Here is a 16,824-nt window from a genome sequence, read left to right as displayed (position 1 = left end):
GTATTGCATATTTATTGACGCTATGTTCAAGAACAAGAAATCTGATCTTAAAGGTTGGCATTCCATTGATTCTTATCACATATTTTCTAAATTTAAACTTTGGCGCCTTTAATATAGAAATGCTCGACAACCCTATAGACTGAGCTTAGTATGACCCGAATAATGTAAGTATTTTTTTTGCAAGTATAGCACGTTCATACTAGTGATTACCAACAAAAAACAAGTGATAATATTCATAAATGGAATGATTTAAGGTAAATATACCCGCTTAGGTGATATATTATAATAAAAATTTAACCATCTATAGATTGCCATCCCAGAAACCAAGAAAATGGCTGAGTTTCTGGACGAAAACAATGCCTGTGGCCAGAATCTGCTGAATATAGTTTCTGTGGGCAACTCCATAATAGCGGAGATCCTGCGTCTCAAGGACTACGTGCCCAGTATTTATAGGTAACCTTAAGTAATACACCTAAAAACAATGACTAATAGGTGTCCCAACCCCCGCAGACTGGACAACAAGGCAGATAAGACGAAGTATGGCGAGATTATTCTGGATTTCAGCTACTTCAAAGTGGCCGAGGAGCACGAGAAGAAGATCGAACAGAGTCCGGTAAGGGGAAATGGTTATACTCCATCAAACATTATCGAAAACAAATTGATCTCCTCCAGGCACTGACCGAACTGGATGACGAGGCGCGGGCCCAGCTTCCGCTGATCACCCGGTTCTACCTGGCCTTCCAGAGCATCCATCACTACGCCTCCGATCTCAAGCAGTATATCGAGGAGCTAAACAGTGGCTACTACATTCAGCAGACGCTGGAGACAGTTCTCCAGGAGGAGGAAGGACGCCAGCTGCTCTGCGAGTCGCTCTATCTGTTCGGAGTGATTCTCCTCCTCCTCGATTTCCATTTGCCGGGAGATATAAGAGAACGCCTGCTGATCGCCTACTATCGTTATAGTGGCGGAGATGCCACGCCCAGCGGGGATGAGAGCAATATCCACGACGTTTGCCTGCTCCTCCGCTCCACCGGCTATGTCCATCCCGCGGAGGCGAGCAAAGTTCTGAGTTTGGGTGGGAAACAGGCAGCTGCTGCAGCTTTGAGCTTGGTGGTTCCCCGATATCCGGAGGCCTACTTTGCACGCTTTCCCTTCGACGAGAACTTTGTGGATCTTGTGGTGGCCCGCCTCCGGTGCGATGATATATACAACCAACTGACCCTGTACCCACATCCTGCCCATCGCTCCACCGCCCTGTCCACCCAGGCTGCCATGCTGTATGTGTGCTTGTACTTCTGCCCAAAAGTTCTCCACTCGCAAGGCTCCCAGATGCGTGAGATTGTGGACAAGTTCTTCTGCGACAACTGGACTATATCCTTGTACATGGGCATCACTGTGAGTCTGGTGGATGCCTGGCTGGACTTCAAGGCAGCCCGATCTGCCATAGAAAATGTGATAAGTCCGGCGGGAATCAAAGCTCTCTGCCAGCAGCAAAAGGAGCAGCTGGGAAAGATTATGCAAAAGACACAGGAAATTGTTCGTGAGGGAGTCCTCAACGATGACTTTGTTTTGGAGCATGCCAACAAGATCATACTGATGATGAGGCAAACCAATGTCCTGCTCCGCTGGTTTTGCCTTCACACCTCAAAGGAGGTCTTCGTCTTCGCCCATACAGCCACTCTGCCGGGGCAAGTGCAACGAATGGTGCTCCAGGAACTGCAGTTTGATCGCAATATGCTGTACCACCTGTTGCTCAACTGCAGCCAAATGGAGCTGAGTGTCAGGGAGTTCTTGGCGGAGATTCAGCAGAGCAAGGAGGAGCGCTGGACGAAAAGCAGGGATGAGACCATGCAGAGGTTGCAGGAGTTAAGTGAGGCCTTTGCCGGCTCTCGACCACTGACCAAGATCGAGCAGAATCCTCAGTTGCAGCAGTGGTTTGGAGAAGTGGCTGGACGTCTCCAGAAACTGGAGTTGAGCAGGCCACAAAAGTCGGGAAGGCTGATTATTCAAGTGATGCAGGCACTGGACGAGGTGCAGGAGTATCACAATCTCCATTCCAACATGCTGGTCAAGCAGCAGCTGCAGGAGACCCGGGATATGCTGAATCGGATGGCGCAGTTAATCAACCTGAAGGAAGACATTGAGATCCACATCCAGATGATCACAGACTTTAGCTACGCCTGGCATCTTCTGCAGCGCGACTTTACGCCTCTCATGCAGGATCACATCAAGCGACAACCGCAGGCGGTGATTGGTATCCGAGCAGTGTTCCTGAAGCTGGCCAGCACCCTGGAGGTGCCTCTGATGCGAATCAATCAGGCCAAGAGCGAGGATCTGGCCTCCGTGTCCAACTACTACAGCACAGAGCTGGCCAACTTCCTGCGACGCGTTCTGCAAATTGTTCCAGAGACCATGTTCAGCATTCTGGCCAGGATCATCTATCTGTTGACGAACGTGATCAAGGAGTTTCCCACTAGGGTGGAAAAGGAGCGTCTGAAGGACTATGCCCAGTTCGAAGAGCGAGCCAAGGTGGCTCAGCTAACAAACTCCATTGCTGTATTCACCAAAGGAATCCTAATGATGAAAACGACTCTGGTGGGAGTAATCGAACTTGATCCCAAGCAACTACTGGAGGACGGCATACGCAAGGAGCTGGTGAATCACCTGGCCAATGCCTACAATCTGGGCCTGATCTTTACGCCCGAAAAAGGCAAAACTCCTGTGCAGCTCCTTCAGCAGAAACTGCAAGCTCTGGCCAAAACGATTGAGGGATATCGCAGATCCTTCGAATATATAGAGGATTACTTAAGAGTGCAAGGACTTCGCATTCTGCTGGAGGAATCGCAGCGCATCATCAACTACAATGTGGAGAAGGAGTGCAACGCCTTTTTGCGCAACAAAGTTCAGGAGTTTCAATCGGAGCACCAAAGTCAGATCATTCCCATTCCCAATTTTCCACCGCTTGTGGGTGATCCTTCCAACAACTTTATTGGTCGTTTGGCCCACGAAATCCTACGTTGCACGGATCCCAAGCAAACGATTTTTCTAGACCTCAAGAGCACGTGGTATGAGAAAAAGGCTCCACACCAGGAGGTGCTTGCTGGTTCCGGATTCTTTGGCATCCTTCGAGAAGCTGTGGCTCCGGCGGGAATGGTAGGATTGGAGCGCCTCTATGCGCATATGTTAGCAGATGAGTTGAAGAGGAATGTGGAAAGATTACAGCGAAACCTGACCTCGGATCGCATGTGGGTGGACACTTTAGCCAGCCTCACTAAAGAACTGGAGGCGCGGGACTTCCCGTCACCCGAGGTGGCCAAGCAGCCATTGAAGTATTACCAATCGTACACGCAAAGGTGGCTTAAAGTGTGGCCTACGCTTCTCGAGTGGGTGTTGTCCATTGGCCAGAAGCAGCTGCTGCGACGGGAAATCGCCGGAGAACTGAGCTTCAGCAGCAAATGTGATGCAAAGCTGCTGGAGAACACGGCAGATACCCTGAACAAGTAAGTGAAATAAGATGATGTTAAGGAAACTATAATCTATAATCCTTTCACACACAGAGCTCTTCTGCTGGAACTGTCCCTCAGCAAGGACCTGTGTGATGAGCAGGGAGTGGCCATGTTGACTGAACTGCAGGAAACCCTGCTCTATACGGGCAACTTTGAGCCCTTGGAACAGGTATTCCTCACCACCAAAAACACACATAACATGGCGCTGTTCCTGTTTCTCTTCACTGTGGCCCATTTGGGTCGACTGCAGCATTCCACGAACACCGATTGCCTTTTGCCAAAATCAGCCAAAGATAACATTGATAATGTGCCTTTCATTGTGGGTCTAGTGACCATTCTGCAGCAGTTCCACAGGAACGTCGAGATGTTGTTTATATCCTACATGAGCCAGTATGTGGTGACCATATCCGAGGCTCAGTTGGTGTAAGTGGAATTTAAATGATACTTAAGGATTAAGATTGATTAATACCATGTGTTTCTTTTTAGGGACAAGGAAACCTTGGGTTTCGAGGTGGTCACCGCGCTCCACTTCCTGCTAGCCTTTATACGCATCGCTCGATTGCCACTGAGAGTACTGGAGCAGCGCATTCCCAATATGATACTCAGCGAGTACGAGTACCTATCCACACCCCTAAAGTAAGGACAAATAGTTTGGGCTACACAAACTTTAATAAATCCGAAAAACATAACAAGGAAATGCCTCGCTGAGGTACAAGTGGAGATTGTAGTTGGATGGGTTGGTAATCTCAGTGATCCTTTCCCGGTGGGAACTCTTTACGTGATGACGGTGGGAGCATTGCGCCCGGTGAACTTGGGCAGCTGAGAGATCTCCAGGGCGATGTCGATCAGGGGCTTCAGCATAACGCTGGCCTGACCCAAAACGTTCTCCTTTTCATACGAATCAATGTACAAGCTGGAAGGAAAAGATCACAAGTTATTTAAAGGAATTATTTGGATAAGTTAAGTCCAAACTCACCGCACGGTGGCTCCCGAGCTGCCAGTTCCACTGAGACGCACCACAATGCGACTACCATCCTCGAAGACGATGCGCAGACCCTGTTTCGTGGCCACCGACTTGTCCACGGGATCCGTGTAGCTGAAGTTGTCCGCCTCCTTGACCTTGTAGGTCTTTCCGCCGCTGGAGTAGCTCTTGCCGACGAACTCCGGGGCAGTGATCGTCTTCTCCATGGTGGACACCATCTCGTTGCAAGGATCCGAGGCGCACTCCTCGTAATCGTAGCGGGTGAAGTAGTTGCGTCCGTACACCGACCAGTGCTGCTTCAGGATGTCCTCGATGCCCTTACCCGTGTGCTGCATGACGGAGATCCAGGCTAGTACCGCCCAGATGCCATCCTTCTCGCGGATGTGATTGGAGCCAGTGCCGAAGCTCTCCTCTCCGCACAGGCACAGCCTTCCGGCGTCCATCAGGTTACCGAAGTACTTCCATCCGGTGGGAACCTCGAACACCTCCTTGCCCAGCTTCCTGCCCACCAAATCCACAGCGGAAGCAGTTGGCATACTGCGCGCGAATCCCTGGACACCATTCTTCTGGAAGTACGGAATGGCCTCCAGGTAGTGGGCAATCACGGCCAGCGAATCGCTGGGGGTCACGAAGAACGCCTTGCTGCCGATGATCATGTTGCGGTCACCATCTCCATCGAAAGCGGCTCCGATGTCGTAATCTCCCTGGGCCACGGTGTCCACCAGATCCTTGGCATAGGTCAGATTCGGGTCAGGATGCAGGCCACCGAAGTCCGGCAGTGGAGTGGTGTGGACCACCGAGGATTCGGTGGCGCCCAGGCGGTTCAGGAAGATCTCCCGCACATAGGAGCCAGTTACTCCGTTCATCGCATCGATGCGCATCTTCAGGGGCTTTCCAGTAGACTTGCCGCTCACGAAGTCCTTTAGCTTGGCAAAGTCGAAGATCTCCTCCATGTGGCGCACATAGTTGGCCACCGAATCGATTACCTCCACGGTGAACGGCTTGCCGGCGATGTCGAAGGCGGTCACGCCCACCTTGGAGATGTCGATCTGCAGATTGCGCACCAGCTTGTACTCCTTGATCTCGGTGGTGATCTTGTAGATGTGGTTGGTGAAGGCGTCGGGGGCGGGTCCTCCGTTCTCACAGTTGAACTTGATGCCGAAGTCGTTCTCGGGACCACCGGGATTGTGGGAAGCGGTCAGCACAATGCCTCCTATGGTGTGTGGAGAAAGAAGATGTCACTCTGGTTCTTAAATATATTAAGGTAAATTACTAGAACTAAAAAATGAATCACTAACAATGGCCCAGTACTATCAAAATTTAGGTTTTTTTTAATCATATTTCAAAAAATATATATTTTTATGTTATCGTATTAAAACTTATACATTTTTAAAAGAAAAAAAAAATTATCAAAAAAAGTTTAAAGTAAATCTTTCAAAATTAACGTTAAAAAGTATTACTAATTTTAATTTCATTTTTTAAGAAATATTCAATTAAATAGTTATATATATTTGGAAAAGTATCAATAAAATAACTGAAAGTTTCAATAAGTTTTGTTTAGTGAAAAATCACTTAGTATGGTGAAATGATATATGTACGCAGTGTAATGTCAGTAATCAGTTAAGCCAATAATGAATTGACACAAAATATAGCATGATAAAATTCTTTAAAAAACAAATTTCAAGTTCTAAATCAAAGGGATAATTTTAACCGGTTCAACAAGGTCTCTGTTAACCGATTCAATCTACAGTTCCTATTCGACCCTAGGGACCTCTGTCACTTAACAGCACCCCAGTTGTTGATTGTAAAGAGATGAATCTTATCAATTAAGATCTTTACGGGCACAGTGAAGCCCGCCTGTGGGGTAACTCACCCAAGGCCTTGTTGTGACGGATCAGGCTGGAAACGGCGGGCGTGGACAGGATGCCGTTCTGACCCACCAGCAGCTTGGAGACCCCGTTGGCGGCGGATAGCCGAACAATCAGCTCGGCAGCCTCCTTGCAGTAGTACCGTCCATCGCCACCAACGACCAGGGTGGATCCCACCAGAGCAGCGCCATTGGCCTCCAAAATGGCCTGGACAAAGTTCTCCGTGTAGTTGGGTTGGGTGAACACTTTAACCTGGGTTTCGGATTGGATTTCACAAGTTTTGAGATGGTTACAGAGCTTTTGTATGATCCAGAGACCCCACCTTTTTGCGCAATCCACTGGTTCCTGGCTTCTGACCCTCGTAGGGCTTTGTGGCAACTACTTCCACCGTTAGCGACATTTCACTGGAGTTTTCCGGCTGCTGGCTGAATTCCAACTGGACGAACGAACCGCGTTTGCGTGCGATGAAAATCGAGTGTCAAACACAGCACAGCGAAATTCGCCTCCCACTGATAAGCCCAAGCGGTTCGGTCATGGCGATCGAGATAACCCCTATCTTCGATGCGTGCTACCAGTCAGACATAATCTGAAATCGGAGGTGTGTCTTAAAGATCCCTTAGGAATCCATAAAACTGCTTATCTCCCTTTAGGCTCTTCCAATTTCCCTACTTCACCATGATTTAACGCAATTTAAGCGTCATGATTTGGCGTACTGATGTGCCCAAAAGCTTGCTGTAGGGTGCAATGTCATGTCAAGGGCATTCCCGGGTACCGGCAAACAGCTGTTTTAAGCGAAATGTGTGTCAAATTTCAAAACAAAGCTAGGTAAAACCTGGGAATATTAGGCAGGGGTTATATTAAACAATAACCAAAGTCATAAAATTCGAAAAATTAGTTTTGTTTACATTTGTTATTCGCTTTTTGAATAACAGCTGCGCGCGTTAACAGTGGGTTAACAGAAGTGTTGTGGGCTGTGGTAGGGTTGCCAATACACCGAACCTAGGATTCAATTTTATTGAGTGAGCCTATCAATTTCAAGAAGCTGAATGTTTTGGTTTTTGTAACTGATTAAAATATATAAGCTATATTTATAAAAGGGAAGTTAAAAAATACACTGATCTACACGCATTGCACAAGGTGCTCCACATTATACAACCCCCACATGTATTTAAATATGGTTTTGATTCAAGTGCTTTTTTCTACGCCAATGCATTCAATTTTAAAAAATATAGTTTTTAAAGACATTGTTAAAAGGGAAATCCTTGCACTCAAAAAAAAACAAATAAAATACCAAAAAAAAAACCGGTAAAAATACCGCTGATACCCAGTCGATCTATCGATATATCCAATGCATCCCTGGCCACCCTGACAGCAATCCCGAAGTCTGACAGCTCCATTCCACGTCACGAACCGACGAGAAAGCGGCCGCCTCCTACGACTGCTGTTAGTTGCACCGAAATACTCGAAAAAGAAATAACCAAGTCCAAGTAAGTACTTGAGTAATGACATAAAAAGCATATGCCTATGTGATGTGCGTTGCGTCCGCGCCTTTGTTTTCGAAATGGAGGGGAAATGCGTCGGCAAAGTGTCTGCCCTTCGGGGCTTCTTCGCACTTTTCGGCGACCCTTCCACGTCAACAAAAAAGTGAAACGTGAAATTCTAACATCATTATCGCCGTGCAATTGCAGCATGTTCAAGCACCTGCTGGCCCTGTGCGCCCTGTGCGCGGTATTTAGCACCTGCCTGTCGGAGGACGAGACCCGTGCCCGCCTCCTGGTCTCCAAGCAGATCCTGAACAAGTACCTGGTGGAGAAGAGCGACCTGTTGGTGCGCTACACCATCTTCAACGTGGGCAGCGGAGCCGCCACCAAGGTGAAATTGGTCGACTCCGGCTTCCACCCGGAGGCCTTCGACGTGGTGGGTGGACAGCCCACTGCCATCGTCGACCGTATCGCTCCCCAGACCAACTTCACCCATGTCCTGGTGGTGAGGCCCAAGGCCTTCGGCTACTTCAACTTCACCGCCGCCGAGGTGTCCTACAAGGCTGTCGAGGAGTCGGAGACGGTGAGTTGTAGCTCCTGAACTCTATCTAATCTTCCATCGGTTTCCAATGTTTCCCACGAGATAAATAATGAACAACCACTTTACATTATTTTAGCTCCAACTGGCTATCAGCTCTGAGCCCGGTGAGGGAGGCATTGTCAACCTGAACGAGTACAACAAGCGCTTCTCCTCCCACTTCTTCGACTGGGTGGCCTTCGCCGTGATGACCCTGCCCTCCCTGGCCATCCCCTTGGGTCTGTGGCACCAGTCCAAGAGCAAGTACGAGCGCTCCGGCAAGAACAAGAAGCACTAAGCTGCGCCGTGGACGGTTGCCTCACCTCAAGAGATTTCTTTTCGAACACCCATTACAATTCCGTATAATTTTGTTGCTTTAGTTTCCAATTGATTCCATGCGTTGTTCATCTATTCAACCCCACACCATCTAGTTTACTCCAGTCTGGGACTGTCGTCTGGAGACGGGCGTTAAATCGTTTTAGATTTGTTTCAAGGACGCATCGAGTAAAGAGATAGTTAAAAAAGTCCATCAAGAGTTGAGCCTAGGCTGCTTTTATAAATAAATTAAAAGAAATGTAAACTAAAAGTCGCGTAATTGCTTTGAGGGTTGGTTATGGGAAAATCTTATCTGGAAGAAATCTTATAATTGTATAAAGTTCTCTGCAAAATTAAATTTAAAAGATATAGATGATTCAGAAATCCATAAAAAGTCGAGGGTTATGGGATCATATTTATATTACAACGATACTTAGTGGCTAGAGATTTTAACAAGCTTAGGATAACAGATACTTCCGGCCAAAGATCTCCGACTTCTTCTCAAACATGGGGGATTTGATGGGAGTGTTGATCCGATAGAAGGCGTTCATGGAGTGCTTGATATACGTGTCGTACATCTCGTTGAAGAAGTTCTTGATGCCCTCGTCGTTTTTGTTGTCATGCACGATGATGAACCGGATCTGGCTGGCTGTGATGAAGGCCGACACGAACCACTGATTGAACCTGTCAATGGATTTCAGCTGCATGTTGGCAGTCTTCCATTTGTGCTCGTCCACCAAGTCCAGGGCGGCATGGGCAATGAACTGGCTCAGGTGCCTGTGGTCCTCTTTCTGGGGGTTGGAAGTGGGTTAAGCCAAGGCTATGTGGCTAGGTGTGACATAGGAATACCAACCCTGAGTTCCTTGTTCACCGTGCTGAATTCCTTCTCGTAGATGGGATTATCATTGTGGCCCACAATAACAAAGTAGTAGGTGGACATTTTCACGAAACAAAAACAGTGCGCAGTGTGGCCGTACTAGGAAAAGGAATTCCAATAAAATACTATACTAAAACTACCAACTATGAGCTTTTCACACTTGAAATTATGCAATGTGTTCGTGTAGTTCCTAAACTGCTGGCTTCTAGAAAATTCTATAGAAAATTAATTTGGCCATATACATTTCATTCCGATTTGGTTTTGATACATGTTTAATATGACATTTAAGCAATGATTAACAAGGACGCAAAAAATCACCTAACGCCTGGTCAAACAGTGCTGGAAAACACCAGATCGCTGCTCACCCTTACCAACACCGTCTCTTCGCGCCTTTTTTCCCTCGGCACATTGTGCTTACAATTTTTGCACCGAAAGACTCGGTTAAAATGACTATAATCGCCTGAGTTGGACACCGGATTAGTAGCAACCCATTGGGGCCCGATTACCGCGAGCAAGGGGACCGCGACCCACGCGACGCCAGCGCGATCGCGGCAGTGTGTGTGCGTGTGCGGGAGTGAAACTGATGCAAAAGTCGAAGACTCGCTGCGAAGGTAGATCAGATCTCATTATTATTGTATTGTTGTCTCTTGCTTTCGCCCCCAACCACCACCGATCTTCAGTTGCGATCTTATGAGTTTGGCTTTCGTACAACCCCCTGATTTCCAGCGCTTAAGTACCTAGATCCCACAAAAGAAAACTACACCACACACAGACACACGCACACACTCAGCAGTATGCATTAAACAAAAAGTAATACAACAAAAATAGAAAACCAAAAGACTCCCAATAAAATGACCGATGTAAATTGTCTTACAAGTGAGCACATTGCAACCGGCGCCACCACTGCGAGTCCACCGGGAACTCCCGCCAAAAATGCTGGCCGGGATCTCGACGAACCCACCTCGCCGTTCGTACTGAGAGCACCGCCCAGCGCCAAGTCCAAACTGATCCTCCAGAACATGGAGGAGGTGCTGCACTCGGTGAAGCAGAAGCACCGGGAGAAGCACAAGCGGAAAAGGGAGGAGAAGCGCCGAGCGGCCCTCTTGGAGGACCAGAAGAAATCCTCCGAGGAGGCCGTAAGGCCGGAGAAAGAGAAACCCCAGCCGCTGCGCGAGAAATCCTCGCAGGAGAATGGTCTTAAGAATAGCCGGCGGCGTTCCAGTCCTTTAAAGTCCAGCACTCCGGTGGCCGACAGCCAAAGCATCATGAAGCACTTCGCCAAGGCGAGCAAGCCGGAGAATCTGGCTGCCTCGCCGGTGACCACCGCCAAGGCCAAGCCAGCCACCAATGTCTTTGAGTTCATGATGAATGCCCGCAATCGCTCCATAGGAGTGAACGAGGGAGGCGCCGAATCCCCTGGGGACGCCGAGGTGGCCAGTGAAGCAGCCACTCCAACGACAAAGCGGAAGCTGCTCCTCCAGGAGTGGAACGAACGCAAGGGTGGAGCCAAGAGAAGGCTGGCCGACGAGTCTCGCGGGGAGTACATCGAACTGCAGATGGAGCAGAGAGCCAAAAGGTGAGTGGGGAACTAATATATAGGATTCAGAACCTATAATGATACCCATTACTCCCATAGATTGAGGAAAATGCTGACCAAGACTGATCAGAAAGAGGTGACGGCTCCTTCGTCAGCGCCCACAGAACCAACAGTCAGGCGTGCCAGAGGACGGCCACGTTCCAGACGGCTCAGTTCCGTGGATGCGCAGCCTCAGGTTGTCGTGGAAGCCAAATCCCAAGATCCTGAGACAGAGGAGTTCCTCTCGAAGCTCGCGTCGCCCACGAAAAAGCGTGACAGCCTGCTGGGCTACTTTGCCAAAGTGGAATCGCCTAAGGAGCTGACCGAAAAGGTGACCATTGCGATAGAAACCCCACCCATGGAAACGCCCAAGCGGAGAACGCAGCGAAGGAAGAGCCAGGCGGAGAGACCCATCTTAGCAGCTGAATCCACTCCTTCGTCGCGACCAAGGCGCTCGTGTGCGGGCAAGGCGCGCTACGACTACGACCTGGAAACGAGTCCTGCCAAGCAGCAGAAGGCCAAGTTGCCAAAGGCAGAGGAGACCATTGAGGTTATCGATCTGGATAGCAGTAATCCAGCTGCCACGCCAAAGAAACTAGCGCCTCTTTTTGTTCGTCAATTGCCAAAGCCCAGTCCGGATCCGTCGGTCCTGAAAGCACGCCAGGCTTTCCTGCAATCCGGAGTGCCAGATAAAATTCGGCAAGAGCAAAACCGCCAAAAGAACTACGAGCAGATGTACGAGGAGAGCTATGAGGTGTTTCCCAGATTGGCGCACATAGGTTGCGAAAGCTTTGCATCCAAAAACGAACCCTTGCAGCTGCCCTTTGCTCTAAGGGCAGAAGAGGAGTTTATAGAAGTTGTCACAACCTTGCCCTCCAACAAACGACGTTCCAAAACGAGTAGCATCACCAGCTGCCTGGCCGCGGACTTTACATCTAGTAAAAGTGCTAACAAGTTCAACTATGCCACTCTGCCCCAACTGGAAAACAAGCGCGGCTTTGTGAAACTCTGGAAGAACGACTTCGATCGCTTTCCCACATTCAAGTGCTACAATCAGATGAGGGAAAAGTATCGGCATTTTAGCGCCATTGACAGTGCGCAGGATACGCAGCAAATGGGCGAATCCTTGGTGGTCACTCGGCGCACCCGCCGCTCCATGGAGCAGAACATGGCCCGGACTGATGAGGAGGCGAAGCCACCGCCCTCGGCTCCCAACGGAGAGCTGCTGTTCACCGAAAAGTACAAACCACTGCTGTTCGAGCAAGTTCTAGTGAATCTAACGCCCGTGCAAGAGCTCAAGGAATTCCTGTCTGCCTGGAGTGGCAATGGAGGCAGTAATCGCAACTCGCAGGGTATGGATGACACCTTCGACATGAGCAACGATTCGGCATCCATGGGCTCGAACAGCAACACAATGGTGCTGGTGGGACCTTCGTCCAGTGGCAAAACCAATGCCGTGTTCACCTTAGCCAACGACATGAACTTTAATGTCCTGGAGATTAATGCAGGAATGAAGCGCACGGGCAAGAAGCTGATACAGGAGCTCCAGGAGGCCACGCAGTCGCATCAGATAAGGAAGGACAGCAAAACGGGCGGAGGATCCTCGCAGCAGTTGCTCCAAAAGCTGCAAAAGAGTGGTTTAAAGGCGAAAGCAGCCGCCGTGGAACCGCCATCCGAAGTGCGCAAATCTCTGATACTTATAGAAGATGCGGACATCCTTTTTGATAACATGGATGCAGGATTTACGGAAGCCATCTACACTTTGGCCGCCAGTTCAAAGAGGCCCGTAATTGTAGTGGCCACGGATCCAAATTGCGCGCATCTGCAGCGCCTTATGCAGCAGAATGTGGTCCACTTCCAGCCTCCGAATGCCTTGAACATCTCCCGATTCCTAGCTGTCCTATCGCTGATGGAGAACTGTCCCATCGAGCTGGATGAATTGATATCCCTGTATCTGTACAATCAGCAGAATCTGCGCAAGACGCTGATGGAGCTGCAGTTTTACATTCAGAGTGGTGGAGATCCAAGTGGTGGCGGTAAGACGAGTGGCATTAAATCGCCCACCAAGTCCTCGCTTAGCCGGCTGGCCACCGTCGATGGCAGTCGCATCCATCAGCGCTTCTTTGAGTTCTTTACTAGCCCGCAGAATGTCCAGCACAGGATACCCTTTCCCGTGGACTTTAGCCTGCTGCGTTTGAATCTCTCCGAGCTCATCTCTAGTTCCCCGCTTCTAAAGGAGCAGCCACCAGGCGGAGTAAGCAGGAACACGGCCAAGCGGAAGTCGCGCTCGCCCAAGAAGGCCTGGCTAAGCAGCGCCGCTGGGCAGAAGAACGACGGCTACAGTTCGTCCCTCGCCTCGCTGGCCTCCTTCTACGACAACATTTCGCAGGCTGCTCTGATGGAGTCCGATTGCAGTGATCGCTTGCAGTGGCACCTGTCCGAGGACATCGCGCACCTGCTGGTGGAGCAGGCTCTCCAAACCGGACTGGCGGCCAAGGAGTGTCCCTACAACCTATTCGACAAGCCGGTTCACAGGTAATATGCTCGGAAAATATAGTTGACTCTATATCCCTCTTAATTTCCTTTTAATTGGAAATTTAATAATGAGTTATACATATATTTAAATGGCATTCAGACTACTAAGAAATAACCAGATCGAAGGAAAACTCTGACTGACACCTAGTACTTCTTTTTATTACCAACTTATCTACATATTTATATTGCTGTCATGAAAGTAATTGATGGAAAAAGGAAATCGTGGCTTTTTTATCGCCTGGCAGTAGTAATAACGACCAGTCACAAGATAATTGGAGCATTCCATAGTTTAATAGCACTGTCATAAACATGACCGATCATTTAACTTTCCCAAAAACACTCTCATACATTAAGTTACTCAGCAGAATGCTTAGTAATCATAAATATCCCAAAATGTTGGGTGTTTGTGATAAATCAAAGAGCAGATGACTGTTAAAAATGGATATTTTAAGTACCAGAAAAAGCTTTATGAAGTATTTTTAAAAAGAGATCTCACTTTTTGCCCACACTAATAATTTTTGAAATATATACCCTAACCTGCCCTACTCTAACCTTTCTAGGGTAACCATCTGCGAGCACCTGGGCAGCGGAGTTTTGCGATCCGCCTCCGCCAAATCGCTGGACTTCGAGCCCACCCTGCGTTCCATCTGCCGCAGCGAGAAGGAGAGGGCAGGCCAGGAACGGAAGTCGAGTAGGTTCTACCACTACCTGCGCAACCACACGGTGAACGTGACCAGCTTCGCGATGGAGTACTTCGACGCCGCCTGCAGCACTTTCCAAACCATCCCCAACAGCGATGCAACGACGGAAGCCGAGCCACAGGACTAGCAGTGCATCCGACATAGTTTAATTTTCTCAATTCATGGTGGAGCAGCTCCACCAGATTTATTTGCAATTTATTCAGAGCGAGGTAAGAAGAGTTGATCTTTTTAGGATAGTTTTTGTGGGCACGATGATGTGGCGTAGCTATTATGAGATAAATCTAGAACTAGTTACAAGTTAATTACGCTAAATTAATTACGACCTGATCCTATGTTAATAAATCAATTAAATGACATGTAAAACGATGACTAGCAGCAGCAGAAGCCGGAGGAGCTCTTCTCCGCCGGTTCGGGATCTCCTGCGGCAGGGTTTGCCGCTGGTTTCGCTGCAGCACTGGACGTGGGCTGGCTTTGAATGGGTGCCGCTGAGTTGATTTCCCCGATTTTGTAGTTCTTTAGATCCCTTTCGGCATCGGAGGAGTGTCCCGCCTGCTTGAAGGCCTTGGTGGCATCCTTGCCGCCGTACTCGAGCAGCACATCGCCGCCGCCCGGATGTTCGCTGAGGAACTTGGTCACATCGTAGACGTTGCCCTTGATGATCAGCCAGCAGGGTTTGCCGTTCTTGCCATTCTGCACGGCCACCTCGGAGAGTTCGTACAACTGAGACATAATGGAATCGATTGCTTGATGGGTTTCCGGTGTAAATGGAATGTTGTCTTATGGCTGCTCGATAAAGCGCTCTATTGATTTGCTTATTTTAGGAGCTGTTAACCGTTGGACGGACTGGCGAACACTGGACGCGTGCCGCTGGCCGAGCCTTGCTTATGTTTAACATTTATCAATATGGCAAAAAGTTGCCCAGATCGCTTGTACTTGCCCTGTTTCGGCCTCCCATTCAATTACTATTTGCCGTGTTTTATTTCCACAATCTGTCTGACTTGCGGATGATAAGAAGTACGTGAGAATTTCGCCGTCTTCCAAGGCGACTTACTAAGTTGGGCCATGTCCAATAACTTTTCGCGGATTTGTGCGAGTCATTAATGCAAATTGATTGAGCATGTTGGCATGGAGTGGTGTTCTATCTTGGCCGAAATCTATATGCGATTCATGAATCACTGGAATATGAGTTGGGCGTTTTTCATTGACTTCTGGTTGGGTGATAAGTTTGTAAGGGGAATGAGTTGTGAGTGGAGCCCATGAAGTCTTTTGATAACCATTCGCTGAATGATTCATCAGATCTAAGCTGAAACCATTTTGCCCTCGAAAGAAACAATGATTTTTGATATTTTGGCTTTCAAAGTTATATTCTATATATTTCGGAAATATATTTTAAATTTGCTTTCATTTTTCCCATTTTTGCTTTCGGTTTTCAAGGGTTTTTGGTTTTTTTTCTTTTTATATGAGACAACAACAATAATTGGTATTCATTTAATATATATGTATTTAGATATATATCGATTTTTATATAGATTTATGTATCTTAGACGTTTGCTTAATGCGCTTTAAAAAATTTCGCTAGTGTTGTGTGCAACTTTTGCCTGCGGGGGGAGGGATCGAAAAGCAAATTCGATTTCTTTGGGGGAGTGGGAGATTTTGATCTCGGATGGGTTGGAAAACTCGGGGGACTGTCTGTTCACATTAACATAATGCTCCACTCCGCATTGTCCTGCACTCGGTGTATTTACAGATTAACCTCTTTATCCTTCCTTGAAATTTACTTTATTTAGCTTTACTTTGTTATAAATATCAGTCGACGGTTTTGCATTTTCGAAACGCAGCTCGTGTGCGCTTTCATTTGTATTCTCCATCTAAATGTACAGATACCATATCGTAATATGCATATATCGTATATATTTAAAGTGTAAAATTAATTACTTGTCAATGATTGTTGATTTGTTGAATTTATCGATCTGCTTGAATTTTAAAAAATTGTAATTTAATCAATAAATTTACTATAATTTAATCGTTTTGTTTTTTTTCCATTTGATTTACTTAGTTTCCGTTTAGTTTCTGGCTAAACATAATTCGTAGACTTGATCTTCGTTTAGAATTTAATTGTTTAATTTAAAAAACAGTTTTGGAGGTAGTTGAAATTAGGCCTGTTTACGTAAATTAAATTTATGTATGTATATAATTATTTGTATAATGTGTATATGTGTAGCTTATTTTTGCGACCAGACGATCGTGATCGCCTCGATATCTTAGCTGGACTTAATTTGTTTATAACTAATTAATTAATTAAGTTCTACGGGTTTAATTTAGTTATTCATTGTCTCCGGTTTACTCGTCGGTCTGTGATATTTCGGGCTATTTCCGGTTGCATTACTTTAAGTATTCCTTGATCCA

The 16,824-nt window shown here is 47.6% G+C and overlaps 6 protein-coding genes across 8 annotated transcripts; 3 read left to right on the top strand and 3 right to left on the bottom strand.

Moving 5' to 3' along the window:
• The first annotated feature begins 186 nt into the window (after positions 1-186).
• Positions 187-4,203, top strand: LOC108035235 (WASH complex subunit homolog 5). Its single transcript, XM_017110767.3, has 6 exons — positions 187-254; positions 308-453; positions 511-613; positions 673-3,500; positions 3,558-3,929; positions 3,993-4,203. The coding sequence occupies exons 2-6, from the start codon at positions 332-334 to the stop codon at positions 4,144-4,146; spliced, it is 3,579 nt and encodes a 1,192-aa protein (XP_016966256.1). The 5' UTR covers positions 187-254; positions 308-331; the 3' UTR covers positions 4,147-4,203.
• On the bottom strand, positions 4,157-6,845 carry LOC108035236 (phosphoglucomutase). The gene is made up of 4 exons (XM_017110768.3): positions 6,679-6,845; positions 6,362-6,608; positions 4,483-5,701; positions 4,157-4,419 (listed from the first exon to the last, which is right to left on the bottom strand). Exons 1-4 carry the CDS (start codon positions 6,754-6,756, stop codon positions 4,281-4,283), a joined length of 1,683 nt encoding a protein of 560 aa, XP_016966257.1. The 5' UTR covers positions 6,757-6,845; the 3' UTR covers positions 4,157-4,280.
• An 877-nt stretch (positions 6,846-7,722) lies between these two features.
• On the top strand, positions 7,723-9,000 carry LOC108034545 (translocon-associated protein subunit beta). The gene is made up of 3 exons (XM_017109472.3): positions 7,723-7,843; positions 8,045-8,420; positions 8,515-9,000. The coding sequence occupies exons 2-3, from the start codon at positions 8,046-8,048 to the stop codon at positions 8,710-8,712; spliced, it is 573 nt and encodes a 190-aa protein (XP_016964961.1). The 5' UTR covers positions 7,723-7,843; position 8,045; the 3' UTR covers positions 8,713-9,000.
• Positions 9,001-9,131: 131 nt separating this feature from the next.
• LOC108034656 (probable trafficking protein particle complex subunit 2) lies at positions 9,132-9,726 on the bottom strand. Its single transcript, XM_017109594.3, has 2 exons — positions 9,583-9,726; positions 9,132-9,520 (listed from the first exon to the last, which is right to left on the bottom strand). The coding sequence occupies exons 1-2, from the start codon at positions 9,667-9,669 to the stop codon at positions 9,188-9,190; spliced, it is 420 nt and encodes a 139-aa protein (XP_016965083.1). The 5' UTR covers positions 9,670-9,726; the 3' UTR covers positions 9,132-9,187.
• Positions 9,727-9,974: 248 nt separating this feature from the next.
• On the top strand, positions 9,975-14,781 carry LOC108035328 (enhanced level of genomic instability 1). Of its 3 annotated transcripts, none has more exons than XM_017110906.3 (4): positions 9,975-10,217; positions 10,484-11,182; positions 11,243-13,717; positions 14,278-14,781. In XM_017110906.3, exons 2-4 carry the CDS (start codon positions 10,626-10,628, stop codon positions 14,543-14,545), a joined length of 3,300 nt encoding a protein of 1,099 aa, XP_016966395.1. In that variant the 5' UTR covers positions 9,975-10,217; positions 10,484-10,625; the 3' UTR covers positions 14,546-14,781. The 3 variants fall into 3 exon arrangements, with proteins under 3 accessions (XP_016966395.1, XP_016966394.1, XP_043950876.1); XM_017110905.3 differs by having other exon boundaries at positions 9,975-10,416; XM_044094941.2 differs by having other exon boundaries at positions 9,975-11,182.
• On the bottom strand, positions 14,563-15,397 carry LOC108035329 (uncharacterized). The gene has a single exon (XM_017110907.3). The coding sequence runs from the start codon at positions 15,145-15,147 to the stop codon at positions 14,788-14,790; it is 360 nt and encodes a 119-aa protein (XP_016966396.1). The 5' UTR covers positions 15,148-15,397; the 3' UTR covers positions 14,563-14,787.
• Positions 15,398-16,824: the final 1,427 nt, after the last annotated feature.

Source organism: Drosophila biarmipes, chromosome 3L (assembly GCF_025231255.1).
Source record: "Drosophila biarmipes strain raj3 chromosome 3L, RU_DBia_V1.1, whole genome shotgun sequence".
In the NCBI taxonomy this organism is placed as follows: domain Eukaryota; kingdom Metazoa; phylum Arthropoda; class Insecta; order Diptera; family Drosophilidae; genus Drosophila; species Drosophila biarmipes.
This window is presented reverse-complemented; position numbering and strand designations above follow the sequence as displayed.